The 25634-nt window shown below is 33.6% G+C and overlaps 1 protein-coding gene across 3 annotated transcripts in view; it reads right to left on the bottom strand.

Moving 5' to 3' along the window:
* LOC105668737 (uncharacterized) overlaps positions 1-25634 on the bottom strand; it is a 105395-nt gene that overhangs the window by 19894 nt on the left and 59867 nt on the right. For all 3 annotated transcript variants that reach the window (XM_012361265.2, XM_067350996.1, XM_012361264.2), the window contains one exon: positions 17171-17338. In XM_012361265.2, coding sequence (XP_012216688.1) covers positions 17171-17338 — 168 coding nt within the window. The remainder of the gene's footprint in view (positions 1-17170; positions 17339-25634) is intronic.

Below are 25634 nucleotides of genomic sequence, written 5' to 3'. Positions count from 1 at the left end.
CGCTTAAAAATAGCTCTATACTTATAGCATTATTCTACAATAAAAAAGAGAAATCAAAATTAGAAAGATTCAAGGCGCGAGCAAAGAACAAGGCTAAAGTTGTAGAACAACGTGTAGAAGAGTGATTTTCACGTAGCGATAGATATTATCAGTAATAAAATGTAGGCAAATCAAAACGTGCTCAGAAATAGGATTTGCAGCTGCGCGCTCGCCATCGTCCACTTTACTTAGTCGCCATAACTTCCGGTTGCCTCCGAATTACGTCATCTCCATCCACCACGGGGGACAAAGTGACGCCAAATATAAAACTCGGAATGTACTTCTCCGCGAGAGTAATGTGTTTGAATAATTTTAGCGCGCTCTTTCTTCTTCATTGTTTATTTTTAATCTCTGCAATCTAGCCGAAAGAAACTATATGTACACACGGTCACAGGAATGCCTTGAAACACATGAACTTGCACGAGTGCGAATTTCACAAGCCAATTCAAATGTGCCTTGACACTCGTTAACAAATTCATATGTTAAGGCATTCCTGTGACCGTGTATACATCAGCAAGTAGACTACATTTTTTCTTCATTGAGATTGTCGGTTTTTTTAATGGTGACATGAAATTATTCTTTATGAGACCATCTGCTGATAAGCACAACCAATATGTATATATGTATATATGTATATATATATATATATATATATGTATTTATATATATATATATATAAAATATATAAAATGCTTTATATACAATTTACTAAAAGGCTATCATTAATGAAAAGCAGTATGGTCTTTCATATTTTGAAATAATTATACAATCGCGAATTATACCGTTCTGACTGCTAGTTTGATTCGTATCAATTGCTATATGTAACAGCCAAGATCAATTAGGAATAAATATATAGTAGTTGTTTCCTTTGGAATATGCGCAACTATAAACACATAAATATTAAAGAGAAAACTGTTCTCATATTAATTTTTCATTTTTTTTCTTAATAACTGGGATACTTTGATATGGGTTGGTCTTATTTGAATAAATAAAACATTAAAATGCTTTCTCTCTTCTTAGTAATGCTGTACAAAAAATATTGTATATAAATTCACAAAAAAATGATACTCTCTATATTAAAAATTATAAGTATCTATTTATGAGCAAATATATTAAATTGCAAAATGTGTAAAATAACAACAAACATTTATTGTAATCTATTTCAAGATGCAAAAAATATATTTAATTTCTATAACGAAAGAATATTACTTATTTACTCATAAAATAATTATTACATCAAAGAAACATACAAAAAAAAAACATTAAAATATGACGGAACAAATGAAGTAACAGAAAGGAATAAGGCGAGGAAGAATCGGCGTTCTGAACAGTGCACGCAACCCCCTTCATACGCATGTTATGAGTGAACGGCCATGCATGATGCAAAAGTTGTATGTAATATTATTCGAAAGTCTTTCAAAGTTGAGGCGGTTCGAACGGCTGGTTTTACGACGGTCGCACAATGCCAGCCCTGGTAGTTTTACATATCGTAAAGTGCGTGCACGCGCGAGCTAAGGAGCGCATATAAATCGGCTTACCTGCTGTTATGTCTCCCGTATGCAAGGGGCCGTTTACCATTTTATGCTCCCGGGGCCCTTAAGTTTCCTCCTCCCCTAGCTTTTATCTCTCTTTCATTTTTTTATCATAAAATCATTAACATAAAATCAAATTTCGAGTTTCGTTAAAGAGTAAAAAGTTACGAAACCAAAATTTTGATAAGTGTAGCAATAAAAGTATAATCCTATACAAATTAACAAAGGCGAAACGACATATGATAACGTGCTTTTCATCGACAATTGTATTTCATACAATTTCTCAGCAAAAGATAAACCGTATCTAAACCTAACGCTATACCTTTTTTACTTCAGATAAGTTAATTACGCGAAAAATATTGTTAATACATTACAACTGTGAATAGTTAGCAATATTCAAATACTACACGTAAAGTTATATTTATATACTAACTATAAGTAAAGCGAAGAAGGATGTACATACGCAACTTAATGAAAAAAAAGTATACTTTATGTTCCCTTACTTGTGTCAGAATAACATTAATTGAATTAATTACGGTAGAAGAGCAATCTTGCATTTGGTATCAGCGATATTCATCGCAATGTGCTCATTATTTTAGATATGCAAATTGCTGTATTAGATACGTATATTTACGTCATATTTCGAAAACTCGTAAGATGCATCAAAGTTCGACTCTGAGCTTGCAAATACAGCTTTACAGAAAATGAAATTATTTATTTTGCGTTTTACGAAGAACTCATATAATTCACGCTGCATGCATGCGCGTGGCATAACAAAACATTCGTATCTTACTGCGATCAGCGTTCATTCGCGATGGTCTGATTATATGTATCTTTTACTAATTGTTATATTAATTATTATTTATGTAATAAAGACAAAGTCACATTAGTGTCATATTATGACTTAATGCGATTATTATAAATACACATTAATCGAAATTAATTTGCAATTAATTTCTGGCTTTAACATATAATACGCTTTCTTCATATTATATTAAAATTATAATATAATTATGACAATCTAGATATATACATATGTATACTGTGATGTTACTGTTTCATAATTTCTTTAAATTACTGCACTTTCTTCAAATTGTAAAAAATATTATTATTTCAATATTATACCATTGATTATTAGATCGTAATTGTTAGATATTGATGACTAAAAAGTTTTAATAAACAAAGTTAAAATTCATAAGTAGATAACAAGTTTCTCTTTCTGCTAAATTTTAAATATTTATGTCGTTAATAAACATTAAATAAAAAATTATACTTAAAGTTTAATTATAAAGATTTTCGTAAAGAGAAACGTAATGATTACGTTGCAGTTTCGAGAATACCGTGTAAAAAAACTTATCGCGTCGCGCATAGCACCGTTCTTGCACTTTGCGCGTTCACGTGATTATTTTCATTATCTGCATCTAAGATGGCGACAACATTTATGCGCACTCCAAACATTGTATTCGCATCGTGTGTATATGTGCTACGTTACGAAAGTGCGTATCAATCAGACATATTCTGCTGGCGAAATCTGACCTCGCGTAATTCGCGTGCAACGCGGAGCAACATTGCGACGCAGTCGCATTCTAGATAAGATAAGCGCGGCGCAGTTATGCATGCCGCTCGACCGTTACGCACATTATAACCGTTAATGTCAAGGAAAACCGAGTCGCGCCTCGCGCCTATTTCCTCCCACCGGGCGCGCAAATGCGCTGGTGTGAGTGCACGTGTCATTCTGTTTCCTCCTCTTTCGTCGCGTCGCATCGCGTCGTGTCGCGTCGCGACGTCAACGTCTCCTTCCCATCGTCGCTCTCCCTTCTCGACACTTTATTCTCTTTTTTCTTCCTCACTGCTTCTCTTTCTCCCCCCTTTCGCCCTCTGTATCGTTCTGCGTCTAGCTTGCAGTTATGCAAGCTCTCTGCATACATTGCCAATTTTCTCGACCGAATTGCCCGCGGCTGCCGCTCGATTACCATCCGCACATGTCGGCGTGCATCACTCGTCGCCGCACGCCGCGGCTCTTCTCCTACCGCCGTCGTACTTTAATAAAAAGGCAGCACTTCCTCCTCTCGCGCTCACATACCGCGCACCATGCCTAAGTTACACATATTAACTCATCCGTGTAGACTGCAATTGCGATCTTTCCTCTTGTTTTGTTTCCGTTCGGTTTCTCGCGCGTTCGGTTTCCGTCTCGCTCTCTTCCGTGCCCGCAAATGCGGATTATCGTCCCTCTCTTCGCCTGCCGGCTTCTTTCGATCTCCTAGTCTCTCTTCTTCCCTTTGCCATCATTCCTCCATCCCTCGTCTCTTCTGCCCGGTCTCTCGCGTCAGCACAGACCGATTCATGCAGCATCTCTCTTCCTCGTATATTTCTTTCGCAGCCTTACTTATACACGTAGAAACGTGCAATTCAGGGTCGGGTAAATCTGCGTCTGCTTCTCACGTCACGTCGGCGCAGAGAATCGACGAATTCCTTTTATTGTGCGCCGCGTTCATTTTATTGCACGCTGCACCGCGGAGATTTCGCGAACGTGTATCTACGTGATTTGCATGTCCGTAATCGTACTGATTGCATGCACGGTAAACCAGTAAATGATCGACGCAAGCGCATTAATACATTCATGGATGTTGTCGTCAGGACGACATGTCGCAATACACAGTGCAAAAGTAACAGGCGTTATGTCCGCACAATAAAATTAACGATGCCGTAAAAGTTTTATAGTTTTACGCCACGGCGCTTTTACGCGTGGTAATAACGCTGATTATTTAATCGCCAGGCATTTTTATCTATAACCAACTTTGATTCAACGGCGAGCGTCATCGCAATTGATCTCAAGGTCAACTTTAGATGATAACGTTGCAACAAAAATGTCATTTTAAAACATTTCTCTTGCAAGAGTTTGAAAAGTTAACACTTTAAAAGTGCAAATTGATTGCATTAGATGTACCAATATTTCATTAATTTAATTTGCTTAAGATAAGATAAAAAATAATCTAGTTCTATTCAAAAATGACCGTATCGATTTTGATCCGATTAGAAATTTAATATGTCGAAAAACAACTGATATTCTAATGGTTCTCTTATAATCGTATATTTTTATTAAAAGATAAATATTCATGAAATCGTTTTTGGAATCAACAATGAGCGGAGTGCATTGTAGAAAGAAGAAAATACAGATAAATCGGATCGGCAAACAAAGCGGATTCTTTTTAAATATTTTACAATATTTTTAAAAATAAATCTGATTCACTTAAGAGAAAGAGAAGAAAAGTCAGAAAAAGGTCTCACTAGAAGTATAGAGAATTATTCTTACTCAACATACATACAGAATTAGGTTGTGACATTATCACAATTTCAGTTGTCTCCGTTGACATACACTAAATATTCATATATTTAAATTCATACAAACTGAAAGTAAATACTGCTAATGTAATTTTATCTTCCATCGCAGCTAACGTTGTAACAATAAAAATGTATCATTAAGATCAATCTAGCGTATCATTTCATTTCAAAGCAAAAGTAAAGTGATGATTGGTTTCGTTTGGTTTGCTTTCGTTATCATTCAATGATATCGTTAAATGATAATTATACGTTACGTAGCGCGTACAGCCCTGCCGGATGTGATGCATCCCATCCATCTAAAAATCATCTTCATCTAAAAACCAAATGCCGTTGTTGTGTTTGCAATCTTCATTACGACATCGCACCGTAATCTGCCCGCAACATTAATCTTTTTCATGCCAAAGTCTGTCTCATTGTTTATAATTGCTTCGTAAGCATCAAATGATATAATTCTTTCGATTAATCTGCATATTTCTCCATCTTTTTCCTATCGGAGAATCGCTTTGCGCATTACTAAACTATTTTTTACAAGGCTACAAAGGCACGTTGGAAGCTTGAAACATAATTAGCGTGATGCATTATCGCATTGCAAATACGTCTGCTGCGCAGCAACTCGGTAATTTCTAACACTGTTACATAATTTACATTATTTCTTCTTATTGAACGATACACACGATGCGCAGCTGTAAACATAATAATAATTGTAAAAATAATATAAGATATTCTAAAATTGTTCGACGAGAGAAACTGTGATTTGAAATAAAAGTTTGTCAAAGTGCGCAATGAGGCAATTGCTAGATAAAGAAAGATCATCAAGGCCGACAAGTAAATTTACACAGCTCACTGTCTTATCTATTTATTTCTATAGTTATCTTCATCTTATATCTTCACCTTATATCTTAGTATCAAGCTGCCAACGGGCGTTTTTGTAATTTACATATAATAAATATAATATGCGTTCTCTCGCATATTACTTCCAGTTGTGCATTCACACAACCACATTTCATCTGTCTTAACAAATTGCGTCGGTCCTTTTTTGTCCACATCTCTTCTTCTATTTGCACCTTTTCTTTCTCCGTTTTATTTCACGCACAACAAATCTGAGCTCATTTAATATACCGCGAGATTAAGATACGCAACTGAATCGAACGAATGCAAGTAAGCCAATATCACGAACGCTTCTGACAAGGAAAGACAATGCCTTTCAAGCGTCGAAACAAATTTTATCATAATTATAATCTATGGAAGACGTCTACTTGTTTCTTTCAAGACTTCTTACAATACTTGCTTATTTCTTTCAAGTATTAAAATTTACGAAAACTATAAAATATGTATTGTAAATATATATTTTATGCAAAATGTAATTTTTTAATTTAAAATATATGTAAAAATTGTAACCATGAGAAGAGCAATTAATAAATCTAATCTAATATATTGTAAGTACAGAATATTTTAATAATTTTAATAAATATTTTAAATTGGATTAATAAATATTCTATAAGTAGTCGTCACGAACCCAGTGCTCATTAATTATTAAAAAAATGCACTTACAAATGACTTAGTGTAAACGAAACAATTTTTAAGATAATTCGGTGAAAAATTAACATTAGTCGATGTGAGCTTGTTCTATCCCATCAATTCCGAGTAGAAGTCTAGACATGAAGCGGATCAGCGATTGTCGTCCAATACTGCACGCACGCGTTCGTCATCAACGTATAACTATCTTACCCCTGACTTCACACGCTACGTCGCGTGAGATAAATACGCGGCCGTTTACAACAGTGTGCAAAAGCTGCAAGCTGCTGGCATCAGCGATGCATTATAAACGATACCAAAGAGGATCCAAATGCTCGAATGTAGTGGACTGAGTAAGTCACCGTCGTCCGTCTAATTCCGTCCGTGACCGCGTCCCGTTTGTTGCCAGACAGACTAAGAAAACGAAGACACATCGCGTGTAACGAATCGCGCATGAGAATCTGAGAAAATCGCAAAACGTCTGACCATTCGGAAGGAATTAGCGGCACGTCTACCATTCGTGCTAAAATGTCAACGTTAATACACCGGACATTTGCGGCACGCTCTACTTCAAACCTCCGTGTCTGGAAGCCTTTTTTTTACTTTCTAAATTCTTTTTTCAAAAACGATTTATTTTATTGCACTTGAGAAACCTTTTCGCAAAAGTCGAGTATTTTCTTTCGGCTGCAAACTTTGAACTTTAAATAAAAAGCATTACCTACTCTTTATCGAAATTTCATCTAAGCATTTTTTTAAGTTTTAATAAAAACTTTTAATTTTCCATCATTTATTATGCAATTTGCGTTATCATGCAATTTTCATGCCAGTCGTCCACTGTCTCATTGTTTATAATTGCTTCATGAGCATCAAATGATATGTACGTTCGTCGATCATAATTAACAAGTTTATCATCTATATTTCATCTATTCTTTAAAGTTTTATTTTCACGCAAAAAATCAAATCTCAGAATAAAGCAATAAAGATATATTTCAGATTAATACATAGATTTATATTGTAGAGATATTTATTGCAAGATAATATAGATTGTGTGCTTAATTTCTCTGTGTGACTACTTAATTTATTGATATCAAATAAATCAATAGCCTTGCCGGCGTCTTTCTACATGCCAGATAATTACTTATTCGACGGTGACTTCTAATTAATTGCAACGTGATCATATCATGAGAGATTGTTGTTATAAGTAAGTCTAAAATCGAAATCGTTATCGGTTCTCTTTCTATATAGCATTTCGATGTAAATAAATGTGCAATTATGTTTGCGAGATCATATGTTAAATAGGAATCCGTTTGACTTTAATAGTAAAAAAAATATGTTTTTACTCTTGTATATTCTGATTAATTCCATAGATTTTTTAACATACAAAAATTACATGTTACAGTATCAAAAGAGAAATGCTATTTCAAATTATAAATAACCGTTGTGCTTAAAGTCTTTGAACTTACATATTAAAGTATAAAAGTGTAAAAATATATACACTGATGGCGTATTGCTGTACTATTTTATTATAGAAAACAATATTAAAAAATGGATAAGGAGGCGTATATGTGTATAGAGCGGAAGAAACGCATCCAACTGCTACTTATGAAGCTGCTAATTATAAAGAACTTCCTCTTTCATTATAATGGCATAAATGATTCGTCGCGATTGGCTCGACTATTATAGTTAATTACAGACCGCGGACATCGTGCATAAAAGCAAATATCAGCTAGCCAGCAACCTTATGTTAAATATGTCATCACGATTAAGTTTTAATGTTACAAAGTTTATTGTTGTAATGCATTTTATCTCATAATATCATTACAATATCTCACAATATCAATCAATATAAAAATATCGCAATAACATTTTTTTATTGTGTTTGGAAAAAGTCATAAAAAGTAACGACTAAAGAAAATTTATCATCAATTGACTTGTAGTGTTCAATTCCGCGCAGACATGTAACAACGGCTTTGAACAGTTGTGTTACATAAGCCATTTTTACATGATATATATAGACGCGCTTCTTGACTTTGCGTCGGTAATTTATGATAATTACTTGGAAAGTGTTACATGTGCAGCTGGAGGAAGTATGTAGGTTTAATGTAGGTTTTAAGCGCACTTTCTGAATAATTAAAATATTATGGAAATCAGAATAAAATTTAATTAATAATTAATAATTAAGTTTTATTCTGATTTCCGTAATATTTCCATTATTAGCGCAAAGCATTTATCATAATTAATGTCATTATTATTTTTCTGATTTATGCATAAATTTGCATAAATTTGATTATTGATTGGTACACTATATAATATTATATCATGTTATTAATATTCATGTCATAAAATTAAATAATGTTATATAATAAAGATTAACGAAGCTTTTGAAATCCAAAGTATTTCAGACTTGTTTCAGACTGTTTCTGTGAAGAAAATATACATAATCTAATGATTCTATCTTCGAATTAATAAAAAATGGACAATAGAATCTCACTGCTTGCGTGATTTAAAATCAATATTTTTAAGCAAAAATATTGATATGTAACTTCAAGAATGTTATCAACTACGATATTTAAAATGTTTCATTTGCTGCAAGATACATTGCATTTAAAACGTTTCTATGCAATTATGGTATAAAAAATTATTTCTATTTTATGTGTTATTTCGTCGTTTCAGCCACAATCAAGATCGCATACATACATATTTAACGCAGCAACCTTGCACTTTTAAACTACACTAAAAAAGCGCATATTTAATAAAAATAATTATATGCGCAACTTGAAGATACTGCACGCACATTTCGCACATATATGCATTGTATAAAACAATCTCCATTAAAAATATGTATGCACTCATATTGACTGACCGACAACATGTACAGATGCATCGATCACAATTACTATTATACTTTGCACGCCAATGCATATTGCTGTTTGTGCAAATTTTTTTGTACATAAACTACTTAATAATAAATACGACGCGACCTGAACATTTATCCGTATTAGCCTCTAAGTATCCATTATTTGTGAGCTGAATATCATTATTTACTTTTGAAAAAGTTACACTTAATAGTATTACACGAAGAAAATTTTATATAAAAAATTATTATGTACGGCAGTAGCCGCAGACCATGAAAAATCATAAAAAATTTTAATTGAACGGTATCACGATGCAGACTCGTCCAATTAAAAACTGATCAAAAAAATCATGGTAAGTCGTGAGGATCTAATTACTAAGATAATTGATCGACATTGCTCGACAGTGCATTATTTTGCATGATATGGCATTTTCTATCGGTGCATGCTTTTTATTGTGTGCGCAGAAGAGCGTGCAATCACTTGAAAATAAAGCACCATTGGCTTTTAAGCGATCGCGTCGATGAGAGTAATCTTAGATATGAAATATATCAGTTCACGCCAGTCAATGGCAATGATCATCACGCTCGTCTGAAGACATGGCTATTCTTCACGGCGATTATCATTTCGCAGAACGGAACAAATATATACAAATAACCACAGAAATGTGTATATTTATGTAACGTGCACGTTGTATATTATTGGCGTAACACATGAAAATAGCTGTACTTAAGATTGAGCAATGTTTGTACATTGCAAGTATCACATTAATAAACAAAATAGAGTTTTTTTAAATTAACTATAAATAAAAAATTTTCAAAAATTAGTATCGATTTGTAAAAGTTCAGAATCATAAATTGAAAGAGCTGTATATCGAAGCTTGATTATTTTTTTATTTAAACACATATTACTCTTGTTATTATTGCTAACCTTTCATTACTACTGGTGTAGTCTAACTAATTATTTTTGTAATTTTAGTTCGCTTTCGTACATAAAAAAATCTAATTAAAAATCATTCTCGTCTGATTATAAGACGCAGATTAGGTTTTTTTGTTTGATATTATCCTTTCATAATCCATCATCTTTGGAATGCCGTCTTTCTTGATAGCTGACATATATTTCATATTCATAAATTACCCGGTACATGACGTTTAACCAGTAGCGTCAATCTTTAATAAATCGCATACAAATTTTTTAAGCACTGGATCAAATGAGATTGCATTATATCGTTGCACGAATCTCTCATGCGCTCGCTGTCTATGAAAAAGACCTTTCTAACTTTTCTTCGTACGATTGAACGAGATAATGTATTTCTGATGCAGCGTTGCGTTCAAATGAGCCATGACATCGATCTGTTGCTAATGTATTTTTAGGTTAGCAATCTTTTTGAATCTTTGAGCTCTTGAGCTCTTGAGCTTTGAAGCTTTGATTTGATTCGAGAGTCTAAAGATTGATAGGACAATAAACATCCGATCATACGAAATTATTATCCACGAGCTAGCAGCGTCGTCATTTTCACATATGTTAGTGTTTAAACATCAAAATTTATTTAAACAGAATATAAAAGTTCTCCTAGAGCCATCTTATTCTTCGCGATTACACATTTACGTAAATGATATACGCTGTGTGGTAGCACACAAGAATATAAGAATGATATGCAGTGCACGATATGAGCTGTACAAGGTCAATCGTCTCTTAAGCGATCCTAATGCGACGTAAATGGTCAAGATTCAATGTACAATACACAATGAGTCACGCAATACTATTCGTAATCACTAATAAAAAATAGCAATATTGTGTTTTCAGTAAAACGTAAAAATAATTTTATTCGTCCAAAATAAACATACTTGAAAAATTTCTGATTTTTTTGCAGAAGAAATTTAGAAATTGCATGTGTAATAAAACATATAAAGTAGCTACGAAATGTTGTCGAAAATACATCGCAATTTCGAATTTTTATAAGTTTTGGAAAAAGAAAAAAGTTGGAAAATTCAAATATAGTCAGTATTAAAAAAAATAAAGAAAATTGTAACAAACTTGTAGAATATTTCGTTGTAACAGATAGAGATGAGATGCGATACGAAAGAGTGGCAACGATGGGACCAACGCGCGGCAAAATATCTATAATATCTTGAGGTATCATATTTTCGCCTCATGCTGGTGCGTCGCGACTCTCTCGATTATATCGTGTCAAGTTAGAATAGTCGTGAGTTCTAGCGTTAAGTATCCGTGAGAGCTCACTGTGTGCCAAAAGCATCCACCTAAAGATGCCTGAAAATATGCCTCTGCGAAGCAGTGTAAGTGCCGACCGTTACTGACTGCACGGAACATGTATAGCGGATGCGCATATATTTATATATCGACGTATCACGACCGTGTTATCATCTTTTCACGCGATGTGGTTCTGCGCGCAAAAACGGCATGATAAACATCTCATAACGCAAGCTTTAATTATTTATATAATTAATAGCTATATAATTCTATTTATTGTATTAATTACGTCATGATTAAAAAAGAAATTTTAAACGATAAGATTTTCATTTGATTACAAGTTTGATAAAAATGTCAATAAGCTCGGTTTGCTCTTTTCACTTCTATTCATTTATGAAAACACTAAGACATAATAACATAATAACAAATCTATTAAAATATTATTAAAATATTTAAAAAATTAGGTATTTCATAAAAAGTATCGTGTATTAAGTGTTAATATGTATTTGTATAGAATTTTACGTGGAGTATTTCTTAATTATCTTAAAGGAACACCGAAATTGAGCTTTAACAATATGTAGACATAATGCACACTTATTTCACGCTAATGCCAACTATGTTAACGGTAGCATCAATATGTGGAAGCAATTACACCGTGCGCGCATTAGTATCACTGACTCATTATTTACACTAGACTGCCGCTAACACCTCTGCCGCAGTTACCGTTCTTATGGTGAAGCATTCTTACCTTTCCACGAGGAGCGCCATTAATCTCTGACACGTGCGCAGAGGTGTGGATGTCCGCTATTTAACTGAGTATCGTTCCAAACGTTTAAATCTATGACGTATGCGTACATACCGGTTAGACATCAAATTAGTCGGTAAAAGATCTACATGCTTTGTCGATCTCTCTTCCAGATTAATATTTAATACGATTGTATCGTATTTTTCGTTATTCGTCAAATGCATTTTCACAAAAGTTTAGGGCGCTTCAGAACAACGTTAGGTTTCGTGTAAAAATGTGTTCCTAAATAATTAAGAATTCTCGAAAGCTTCTTGCTTTTTAATTAACAAAAGCTTTTTACTCTTTAATTGATTCGAGTATTTTATATGTAATATTATTACTTTTATCAGTTTCGCGCATCATACGCATTGTTTTCTATAATCGTGTATTCGTTTGTATAAATTCATGCACATCTTACATGCTATGACGTAACGTTAGTAACAGTGTAATCGTGTGCTTATTGCGAGGTGAAGTCGTTAATCGTCCACTTGCTCATACGACTGTCGCTGGAATGTTGTTTTCCGCGTCGACTTAAATGTTGCTTTCCGACCGGACGGACAAGATCGAAGCTGTATTGATTCTTAACGATTCAATTTATTCCGAAACGATAGCGATCGGCACAGGCAGCAGTATATTTATCACGCAATTAATTAAGTTCTATGTAAAAACGATACAAGTTCAGCAGTTGGAATACAAATAATTTAAATAATTTGATTGTAAATGCAATATCGGTCGGACATATGTACTAGTAATAATCACAAAAAAAAAAATAATAAAAATATATAAAAATAATAAAAATAACAAGTATGTAAGTAACGAGAGTTTCACTATATTTTAACGATAACACGTTCAGACATATATCAAGAAAAGTTCAGACATATATCAAAGTAAGACACTCATATCTCTTCTGACAAATTTGCGCTCATTGAGATGTTCGCAAAAAAAAAAAAAAACTATATATTATTCAATATGCTATAGAGCATTAAACGCATTCACAAACTAACTATAAACGATTTAAGCGATCTATAATGATAAGGTAGAGAGCAAACAATGGAGACCAAACAATGAGATCAAACTATGAATAATACATTTAATCAATTATACTTTTCTCGACCATCCTCGTCATCCGTAAATTGAGCTCAAAAAAGTTCACAAAATACAAACGTGTCTATACGGTTAAAATTTTTTTTTGTAAGTAAAGTTAATTTTAAGAAAAATTCTTAATTTCATATTTAACATTTTCACTATCATTTAGTATTTACATAATACGCTTTAATCAATATATTGGTGGTAAAAATTTCAGTTGTCGAAATATGCTAAAGCGATAATTTTAAATATTTCTTATGAAAAAGTTGAATCCAAAATTTCCGGTAAAAAAATCCGTGATTGAAGTGTGGCCGGTAGTTTTAAAGCGTTTGGTGTTATAAAACATATTTAGTTTTTCATATTTAGTCTTTCAATATTTAGTTTTCAGAATTTTATTATCGAAGTAGGTTTATACCCAACTAAAACTAAGTATTGCACAGATATGATTAAAATTGACTTCAAACCTCACGCGAAAAAATATCGTACGAAGTGGCATTTATACGAGAATTTCGCATTTATACTGCGTCATGAGGCTCATTAGATATGTACGTCACGTGCTTGATTGTAATATCTACCGCGATACTTATTGTCAACAGCTTTATTGCCGTGTGCGGCACGGTGCGGATTGTGGCATTATAAATTTAGCAACACCACAAACAATCACGATCGTCAAATAAAATACTTCGCAACGGCTCTGGGCGAATGGCGTCAGTGATCCGGAACCGAGGCGATTTATGACAAAGGAAGAAAGATTTTGCCTGATCATCGAGATTATCCATGGTAACGGTTAGTAAAAACATCGTACCTTTTCTTCAGTGTCCAGGGACCTTCTCACTCGCTTCGCAATAAGACAACCAGATCTTCATCGCGTTTTTTTATATATTAACTATTTGCAGCGTTTATTTTTCTTGCGAGCTTGAAAATTCGTAGGATGTTAAAGTGCATTTATAAACGTTGATCATTTCTCCTTAAATGTTCTTTCGATATATCCATATGTATAAAAATTCACATAAACTTACATATTACATTCTTCTACGATGCGTAAATGAGCCTAAATGTTGACCTTGAATGGACCGAAAACCAGTACAAATTTTCGAATTAAGCTGGCTATTATCCAACAACGGAATTTAGTAGTCGTCGGAAAGTTAAGATAAATGTATATTAACAGTTACATTATAATTACAGAAATATTCGGCAACGTTTGGCGCGACGTCTTGCGTATTTATCGCAGAGTATTTTAAGCTGTAGTGGCAATGGTGACACGCTACTTTGTACGTTGGTAAGCGAGACTGTTCTAATTTAGCCGCGCACAAATGCATTTGTCGCAACTGCAAAAATCGTTTAAACTGAATATTTATAACTCTAATATTTATAACCAAATGTCAATATAATTATGTTTGTGATCCTCGATCAGTTGCATGGAAAGTTATATAATTGTTGGACTGTGTGTGTGTGATTCATTTATTTATTATTGATCTATATATAGTCTTCCCTTATTTTGTATAATTATGATATACAAAATATCCTTATATGTATACGAGTATTTGCAAGCAATATTATTATTGCAAACACCATTTTCGGTGCGGAAAAGAGTGATTTTCAGATGTAGATGATCATTGCGCATTATCGATTCACACTTTGTAATTTCGAATAAATACGAATAAGTAATCCTTACTTTCTGTAAGATACCACTCTCTGCAAAATTGTAGCAAAATTATAAATATCACGCGTGCATAGAACATGTGGCATACTTGAAGCGCAGTACCGCGATGCCAAGCAGATTCTCAAGTAATATTTGTACGTGATCTTCAGACCTCTTCCGTGATGGGAGTGGAATATTTTCTTCCGAGACGAGAACACTTAGTCTTTTCATTGACTTCGCTTACCAGTATCTTTTCCAAGGTTGCTTCTTCGTGTGTTGTAACAAGAATACTTAATGATCTTACAATCGAGATGTTTATCGAGGCAACAAATCATCAATGAATGATGATGTATCATGTCAGAACACAATTGCAGATAAATCTCAAGATTAATTTCTTCCGCGATTCTCGCGACACACGCGGAAACAGAGTTTTCATTATATTGAAGTTGGCATCCGTTAGCAAGGCTCTTGAGAGGAGAAAATAATCACGTATGATTCATAGTTAAAGTTAGTCGTAAGTTGTTTTAGAAACGCCGGATTAAATTTATCATAACGCTTCGCATAGGTTCAGTATTTCGCGATCCAAAATGCAATCGATCATTTTTTCACATTAAAATTATAATTATAATAATAATAATGATACTGTCGCTATAATAATGATATAGAGAAAAGGTAATAATTTTATATCATAATAATATAAAAATAATGTAATGTTTTTTTTTAAATAAATTGCCATAAAAAAGATTGTCAATTTATGATGTAAAATGCGAAGAATAAAACCGACTGATTGCGCGATCTTTTAAATATAATAACAAAATTCTAAAAATAAATACATTTTATGCCAACTTCGATATAATTTATTATACCTCTGGTATCCCACTCCACTCATATACTCCACAGATCCCAAGAATCTTCAAGTATTGTCGTATATTGTCCAGTTGTATGTAGAAATTTGTTTGGATGCATAAATTTGTTTTATGCAATACATAACTACATTTCAATAAAAATCTGATCAAAAATCTGCTATTGTTACTATTCAATCCGCATTGAAGAGAATAAAACCTTTTGGTTACTGAATGTATAGCATTTTCAAGAATCGAGCAATCGAGTTCAGTCAAGAACTACGAAAATCAAAACAATGATAATTCTTAAAATTTTAACGATTATTTATCATTCAAGGTGGAAATAGATAATGCATAAATAAAACTTGAAGATAATATGTTAAATATATATATATGAATAATAAAATCAAATATCGTGCAATAGCCAGACGAATAATTTTCAGAGGATGAATTATTGAAGCTACAGAAAAAAGAAAAATTCAAGTGAATACTTCTATAATAACACATGAGCACCTTATTTGCCAAATGGTGTAAATCCAAAATTTGAGATTTTTAACTAACACCAGAAATATGTTCTGAAGGGTTGTTTGTATTTAATGAACAAGTGTTGTAAATCTAACTTCATAAATAAGTCGCTGAGAGCAGTACAAAGTTGGATGTTAAAGATAACAGATTGGCAGTTAGAGAAATAGTGGTGTAAGTCCTGCGCTAAAAAAGTGATTTGTTTGTTTTTTTTTCCTTCTAAAATTTTTATTTATTCTTATCTAAATTTGTTTGAAATAAATAAGAATTATTTTTTCAAAATTAACGCAAGATTTAAGAGTTATATAAAGGAGAAACATTGCAGAAAAACAATTTTAAAAAAATTAAAAATTGGAATTTTTTAAAACAAAAATTTAGTTATTTTTTGATAAAATAAAAGTAAAACAAAGTTATTCTCATTTATCTTGATTTTTCTATAAGCCCAAACCGCAAAATAATCATTTTCCAACAATTGAGAAATTGGACTTACACCACTTGGCAAATAAGGGGTTCACAATATACATGATTACGTAATAATTATTTTAATTATATAAGCGTACAAAAAAATCGAGTAAAATTAAATGAAAAAGTTAGATAATAAATTTATATTTTATACTGTTCATATTTTTCTAAAATCCAAAAAAAAGATATTACTTTTTATCTTTCTATTCATATGTTTTTGTCAATTTTCATAATATAGCATATTTTTTTGCACGAATCTTACTATATTTAGTGTATTTGCTTTTATTTACTTTCTTTATGGATTTATCTTAACAGAGATATTAAAAGGTTAAAATACTTACTCTGATCTATACAGCTCCTAAAAATATGTATGTCTTCATCGACCGAGCTTTCGGCATATCGCAGGATGGTGTTGAGAACTTCACTCACTACGGGTATCAACAACCAAGCCATTGGATGATACTGCACCTTTGTCAAAGTTTCACTCAGTGAACGGACGAACTTGTCATCTACAATTGAACAAAATCCAGATGTGATTAGTACAATCAAAATAAAAGTGGAGAGCAGAAATAGATATTTCAAAAAATTAAAATAAACGATTTAGTAACAGATTAAAAATAAATAAAATTAAAAATTCTTATTCAAATAGAAAATCCATATTGTGTGAAATCCTTGTGTGAAATCCTATTCGATAAATGCTGATATTTTAAAATATTTAATCCTCATTCCGAATTTATTTTGTATCATGTTTCAGCGATTTCAACGCAAATAAGATATACTGCGATCGACCATGCTTATCTATTGCAGAGAATTATTTACAACACGTCATTTTTCTTCTCATTGCTGTTTCAATAATATTCAAGTTCTATCATTTTTTATTTGCGTTATTAGAAAATTGTTGAGAAAATCTCTTCGACGTAATCTAGTCGACGAAATTTCTAGTCTGCATTGTAACTTTAACTACTTTTTTTAATTTGTCCAACAAAGCAACAATCGTACATGTACGCGTATAGTACCATATAGCGTAAAAAAGAATGTACATTTCTTGATAAAGAAACATCCCGTTATGTTTGCATCTAGTCGATTCCCGCTGCTAATAGTGCAAAAGAACGGCGTAAAGTTCGTACCAGATTGGAGATTAAGGACAAGTAATGAAGTATCTAATTGTAGTATTAGCTCACTTTGTGATAGACTGTCGCGTTTCAATCTTTAATTCGCAATTTCCAATACGTAGTCTGATACGGATTTAAGAGGTATACGAAATTCGTTAGAAAGCGCAGAGGAATGAGCGATGCAATGGCGAAGAAAATAGTTGCAACACCTCTATCCGACCGTAGAATCACGGACAACAGTTCTCCGGCTGTTATGTCATAATATATTAGATCGCGGCGACCAATGGTAACGCATCTAGCCGTCGTAGCTCCGCCTTCTAGGGGGTCTCATGAATCGTTTTTAAAATAAGGAAATGACCCCCTTCCCATCCCCTGCCAGCACCCTATCACTACACTCAACATCATTTCTGCCCCACTCCGCCAATGTCGATAATCCCCTTCCACCCTTTGACTGCAAACTCAAACGGAATGTGCGTTTCGACGGAATAGACAACGACGCGATGCAGGTGCCGCACCGCCGGGACGCCTGGCGTTGGTTCCCTCCTTTTACACGCGCAGGTGAATCCGGCCAACCACGTGCTGCTATGCGCGCGCGTGTGCGCGGCAATACACGACGAGAGCGAGAGAGGAAGAATAGAGTGCGATGGGAGGGGCTGGGACACGCAAGGGTTCCGGGGTGCAGGAGGAAGTGGTTGAAGAACCCGTCGATATGGGAAAGGGAAGAGATCGGGGTCTGTGTACGTGCTTTCCAAACTTCTTTCTGGTGCGACAGCAACGGCACAGCCGCGGAACACTGTATCGCACGAGTATATTACGTCAGGATTTGTTTCCACTCCCTTGTCGCTTTGTGCATCTTTACCGCTGGCCACCAGGGTACTACCGGAGAGATCTCGTTCCCATTCTCCAACTATCAATTATTCACAATAAACTTTCACCGAACGACGCCATTTTGCACCGTTACGGGCGAAAAGGAGGACGCCGCTACGTGAATCGCGGATATGTATAGCAGCTTTATTAGTAACTTTTACAAGTCTCACATATTACTCCATTCTTTCATTTAATATTTCATTCTATCATTAAACTTCATAATTTTAAACGGTGTTCAGTAAACTTTTATTGTAATGTTAGGCTTAAAAAACAAATGCAAATATCGTAAGAGTCGGTAATATATTTAAAAGAATTTTATAGACATCATCTTTCAGTAAAAATAAGACAATTCATAGATTTATTTTAACGACTGTCAATCAAAACAAATGAGCAACAATTATCTGCAATAATAATAATTTTTAAATAATACAGCTTTCATATTTAACAAAAATAATTCTATTCATGATACCCCATTTTCAATGCGATAGTAATTTTTCCTTCAAGAAATCGAACAAGTAACGACTTCAAGTTTTTATTATTTACCCACCATAAATAAAAAATAATTCACAATATGTAATCATTATACGGATAGCATATTTTTAGATTCTCGTGCGATATTCTCAATATATGTATATCATCATGAAGTAAGCATCAAAGTTTGTCATCGCGATAATGTCTATGATTGTATAAGATTATTATCTACATTAGATGTATTTTTTCCTCAATTTTATCAATCTATTAATTTGATTCTTTGTGAATCAAATATTTTGTACCGTACTTTGGTATAAAATATATTCGTGTTATTATTACTATATTATTAAAATTTCTATTGCAAATATAATTATATAAATAAATCATTTCTATACATATACTTTGTGTTAAACCGGTGACTCTCAAATATCAATCGTCACCTAACATTCAAAAGACGTCAGATAAAAAATGACCGAGCGCATTATCGCAGGTTTAATTCTGCTCTCGTTACTATGTGATTCTCAGTAATCAGCGCTCGTATTATCGGTGACAGAATCAATTACATATATGTATATACGTAATATGAAGAAAGGCACTAACGCAGTATCACGTGATTTCGTGAACAGCGATACGGATGCGACAGGATGAACGACTATTCGTGTGCGTATCTCGTCACATTATGTTTATATTTATTTTTCATTCGGTCGCTAAATGAATCTTTTCGTGGAAGAGAAGCAAAGTATAAGAAAAGAACGCCGGGCGAATGATATCAGGCGTGATAATATTTGGACGTATCACTAATGCTTGCGATACGAAAGGACAGAGTGCTTACGTTACGTGATGATGACGACAGTTATGAATGACTGCACGCACTCTCTGATTATATTGATCCGTCTGCGAAGAAATACGATCTGTTCATGAAACACTAGCCGCGACAGATAATTTTGTATGGCAGTCAGTAACAGATACTTCGTCCGTTCGCTTCCTTGTTAATTTTTTTTATTGTTATACTTTTTCAGCAATTTCAATTATAGAGAATTTACATGTTTTATGTTAATTTACCTGTTTTTAAAATAACAAAAACATTTATCATTTGGTTTTTCATAATAATATTTATAATTCTTTAATTAAATATTAATTATGCAAGAAACGATATACGGTAACTTTGATAACACATGTACATCTATTGTAATCGCAGTGTATATAAAATACTAAAACTTGAATAGCATAATTCACAAATGCTACATTTATTTAATATCAAAATGCTTATCAAAGCGTCGAAAAAATGCCATCTTATTAATCTTGCGTAAAAATTGATCAAACATGAAATGATAGAAGTTAAGAAATGCGATTAGTAGTATCCCATAACAAAATTTCCAGACAAGAGACGGCAGTTGCAGTTCACAAAGTGCATATAAGAAGTTAATAAAATTCCTTAGAGTTCAATATTTATTATGTTATAAAATATAACAAGCAAATTAAAAATTGAACATTTGTTATATTTTACATCGAGAAAAAGTTATTCAAATAATAATTGCGTCCAGTAGTAGACAAAAAAAAATTTGCAAGTTTTGCAAAAATTTATAAATGCTTCAATATTTGCCTGCGGAAAAATATAATGATAGAGAAAATAAGTAATGCTTTTGTTATTATTATTATACATATTTTCATTCTTGCAATGCGCAACAAAGTTATGTGATCAGCGAAAAAAGAAGAAAGGTTTGTTAACTGAATATCATGTAACAAAAGACTGATAATAATACCCAGAGAGAAAGACCCGTAGCAAAGATCTAACACAAACTGAACGGTTGAAGAGGTGCAGAATATACGATAGGGTACAAAACAGAACCAAGAAAATTACTAGATCAAAGAACGTTAAACACAGACTGGTCAGGGGTGCTATTTGAGCTTACTATGATTACGAAGGTGCTTCGCATCCTGTATCGTGACTCAGGAAAATCGCAGAATGCAAAATACTTGCAATAACTGAAGTGATAATCTTATTAAATGAACAGATAAAAATAATTGTGACCTCACAGACTATAATTTTAATCACATAAGTATCGCTCTTTTAACTAGCTAAACTTATTTTTTTATTTATAAAAATAATTAATTTTCTCTCTCTTTTAATAAAAAAAATTTCTTTATTTTTCTTGTTTAAAATTTGTTATTAATTAACAAATAAATCACATATAATCGCGAAAAAGTATATGCAACACATATATAATTCTACAGGTGACATTTTATATAAGCGCCTCTAATAAAATATTTAATGCATTTACATATCTCGATACATGCCACCTTTATGGTGTTGCATTACAGTTCTGTTCGAAGGCTACTCTTTTCTTTTTATTCTTAGATCTGTGTATTCAAGTATCATCGGACTCATTGACACATTGTAACTAGCGTTGGATCATAAAAAGTGTTGATTAGCAAGCGTCGATCTGTTCGGCCAACAAAGACGATTGTATGAGTTTTATGATGGTGGATTCTTTGATCGCATGAGAATGCTTGTTAAGTCGCTGCCGCGTGGCTTCGACCTTAACGAAGAATGCAACGCCGACTCTATTAGATCCTCGTAAAACATACTTTTTAACCCTTGTCACGAAAAATTTCTCAGAGTCAAAGTACACGTCGTAAAAAATTAACTATAAAACACGCCGCTCGTAAATTGTTTCTGAGACCGCGAAATCAGCATAAACGTCGCTATCGAATGTAAATCGTGCATTCGAGTCATATGAAAGAATCGTAAGACTTCCGGACCGTCGGTAAATCCTGCTATTCTCTCAATCGAACAATTTCACCATAAACTACTTCTGACTCAATGGTAAATATGACGTATAAAAAGTCTATTGAGTAATTTGCAAAAAAGTAAAAACATAAAAAATAAAAAAAGGAGACAAGAAAAAACAACTGCTATTTTTAAATGTAATTTTCTATTTTACAAAGATTCCGATACCAAAAGCTTTTTCGGAATATTATCCTGATTCAAATTGAAACAAAAGGCTCGCATACGCCGGTAACCAAGATTCAACTGTAGCAGGTAGCATCATGCCGACGCGTCAGTCGAGAGGATCTGCGTATTTCGAGTATGTCACGAACGAGGAGCTCGTATTGTATGACTAAATGTGCCTCCCTCGCTTGCGAACCGCGGTCCAGCGTTGCGTTGGACATTGCACCGCATGTTGCACACAGGGGTTGACTCGGAGAAGGGCTTTGTAGCAATGATACTGTTGTGTCACCGCGCGTAATCGAAACCGAGCGTCGCCGTTCTGATATGACTGGAAACCAGTTTCACCGACCAAAAGGATACGCTATCACCATGTGGACGCATATATTAAAAAATAATCAGTCTCTTTTAATAATATGTAGAGATTTTTAAAAATAAAATAGTGATGCGCGTGAAATGTAATAGACAAGTTTTAGCGTTGGTTGTAGCAAAAACGATATTTAATTGACACGCATTTGACAGGCGGCGAAATTATTTTTATTATTTTACCTTCTCATTAAATTAAACCAATTGTACATTTAATTAATTAATTTATGCATTTTAATTATTTTGACTAATTTAAGATTCTACAAATATGTATACAGAAAGTTCATCAATTTATATTAATGCGCCACTTAAAACTTTAGAACTTTCATTCATATGGAACATTTTTCTCGAAAATGCTTTATTTTCAAGATAATCGACTGTATCACTTAAAATGAAACACCCGGTATATTATTATTTTCAAATGCAAAATTGAAATAACGGAATACAAAGTTGGCATGCGAGAATTAATGTCCACTGTGTAGGAAATTCAAATTTAATATAATGCGTTTACGGTATTATGCGTAACCTAACACGTCTCGAGAAGAAGCGACATCGATTGTAACAGTATACGACACTCGTCAGGTAGCGTCAAATTTTACTCGAAGCGTCAACACCGCACGAGAGAAAATCAACAGTAAAAGCAGGGGACAGTTGTGTAGAGATCTTTGATCTATAAACGTTGCCCTCTCTTCCTCGCTCAATGAGTACTTCACTCCCTATCTATTTCAATAATAAAAATAATATAACCGAAGTCTCTGCAACAATTTCTCTTTCGCCTATAAAAATAGTCAATGCGGAATTGCAATAAGTTCCAGCGGAAAGAGTCGAATAAAAGAACGGTCGTGAATGCGGCGGCTTTTACGAGACATGACATTTCGGAAGCAGTAAAATTCTATCCTGTCAAGCGTTCGCATAAAATCCTTACCCGTCAGCCACTGTAGCGCAAATACGGGCAGTGTAAGAGCAGCACGCATACTGTTAATTCGCGAAAAAAGACAAAAAAGACCGGGAGGATATAATTGTAATCTTGTCGATCCACTTAGCGATATAGGTGGGCAAAGAAAAGAATAATTCTTTTTTTTTTGTGTTTTTTTGCTCATACGCTATAAATTCGTCGTATTATGTGTAATGAAAAGCATATCTCGTTAAAATAAACGCTTCTCTTCATGTCCGGGCAGACGTCTTTCAGTTTTAATCAAATAAATAATCCGGTGTAAACATGTAGATTTTTTTATCTGGTATATTTTTAAATATACCTGCACGAAATACACCATTCGAAGAATAAAGTGATAAATAGATTCTTTAAATCCTTTAGATTACATCGGCTGTTATATCAAACATGAATATTTTTAGGGATGACACACATTTATTCTTTATATTATTTTGTGTATTATTTTGAATTTATCGTGTATTATTTTAAAAAGAAATTTACCAACTTTATCGTGTATTACCAATTTTATCGTGTATTATTTTGAAAAAAATTTACCAACGTTTCTGTTGATACAGAATTGGGTTAACGATAAATCGCAGAGTCTTAAGAAGAAAATTACAACTCATCGCTATCACCGAAATGTCATCGAAATTCGCACAGCAAAAATAATGACATTACTTACATTTCGTAGGTATTGAAATAAAGCGGATACGATACTATTATACGCCGCTACTACCACAGAGGCGTCGATGTACAAATCGGCGTACAATACAGAATGAGAAAGGGAAGGGGCGTTGCGGATAAACCGGAGAGAAGGAGACGAAGAAACCATAAACACACCCGCGGAGACTGCTCGAGATGCCACGAAGATCGTTGCCCTCACGGAAGAGTAGGAGAGTAGAAGGCCATAAAGATTTTAGGACTCTTCGGATACGCGAAGTTGGCTCGCGCGGTGTTTCGCGAGAATGAAAATGAAGCGCGTTTTCCACTGCAAATTCCTCTGCTTCTCGAACCTTCCTCACGATTCGTGAATAAGCATTGATCGGGAAGAACATGGGAAAGAAGAAGGCTGCATCGTTGGCCTGTGCGCGCGTATACCATCAACCGCTGGGCACCATAATATTTTACGACATTTTTGTAATGGCAGTAGGCTGCACCGAATAGAGAAAGAGATACGACGAGGAGAAAGTAACAGATCATTTAACCCCGTGCCTCGTAAAAGGGAACCGGCTCGACTCGCTAGACTGTGACCAACTTTACTGCCCACCCTGCGCACCCCTATCGGAGTGTTAGTCTGCTATTAGGTGGCCGAGCCTGATCCGTGGATAAAACCATGCATCTCAAAATGTACTTCGATTCACTCACGAACGATTAAGATTCGTACACCAGAATCGCCGACATATATCTTCTCTGCAAGTCTCGATTTTCACGACACACACAACACACACACACACACAGACAATCACGAATATTTAATGCGTCTATTAAATTTGAAAACATTTCGAAATTGAAAGTTACAATGACACTTTCTCTAATTAAAAATTCTGATTTGTGGTTACGTAACAATCGATCAACCGTGCAGAGTTTAAAATTAAAACACGGAAAAGTATTCGTTCATCGTTCTCTACATACAGCATGTTGTTGAAATCGATCGCCCTTAAATGCACCCTTCAGTGCGATATTTGATCACAGAGCTATACAATTGTTGTCATCTATTATTTCGCAGAAAATGACAGCCTCTACGATGAACGATAGATTGCGAGGGTGCTGTGTGGAACCTATACGTAAGATCGACAACATTGCATTTGGATAATGATAGATATTATTTATTATAAGTAACTTGAAATGATCGAGAAATTCAATGAATTGATCACAGTCGGTAGATGATGTCTTAATTTGTTATACCGCGATATTTTTCACGCGACAAATCGTTTGAATAACGATAAATAATCACGAACTACATCATATGTGATTAATTATTTTACAGTTTTACAAATAAAATTCTACACATCTTTAATTAATAATAAATTATTTTTTTAATTTCATATTTTTTATTACATATGATTTAGATAAAAGATTTTTGTTGCTGATATGATTCTGATTTCTAA

Source organism: Linepithema humile, chromosome 3 (assembly GCF_040581485.1).
Source record: "Linepithema humile isolate Giens D197 chromosome 3, Lhum_UNIL_v1.0, whole genome shotgun sequence".
In the NCBI taxonomy this organism is placed as follows: Eukaryota; Metazoa; Arthropoda; class Insecta; order Hymenoptera; family Formicidae; genus Linepithema; species Linepithema humile.
The sequence above is the reverse complement of the archived record's forward strand: the minus strand, read 5'-3'. Positions and strand labels throughout refer to the sequence as shown.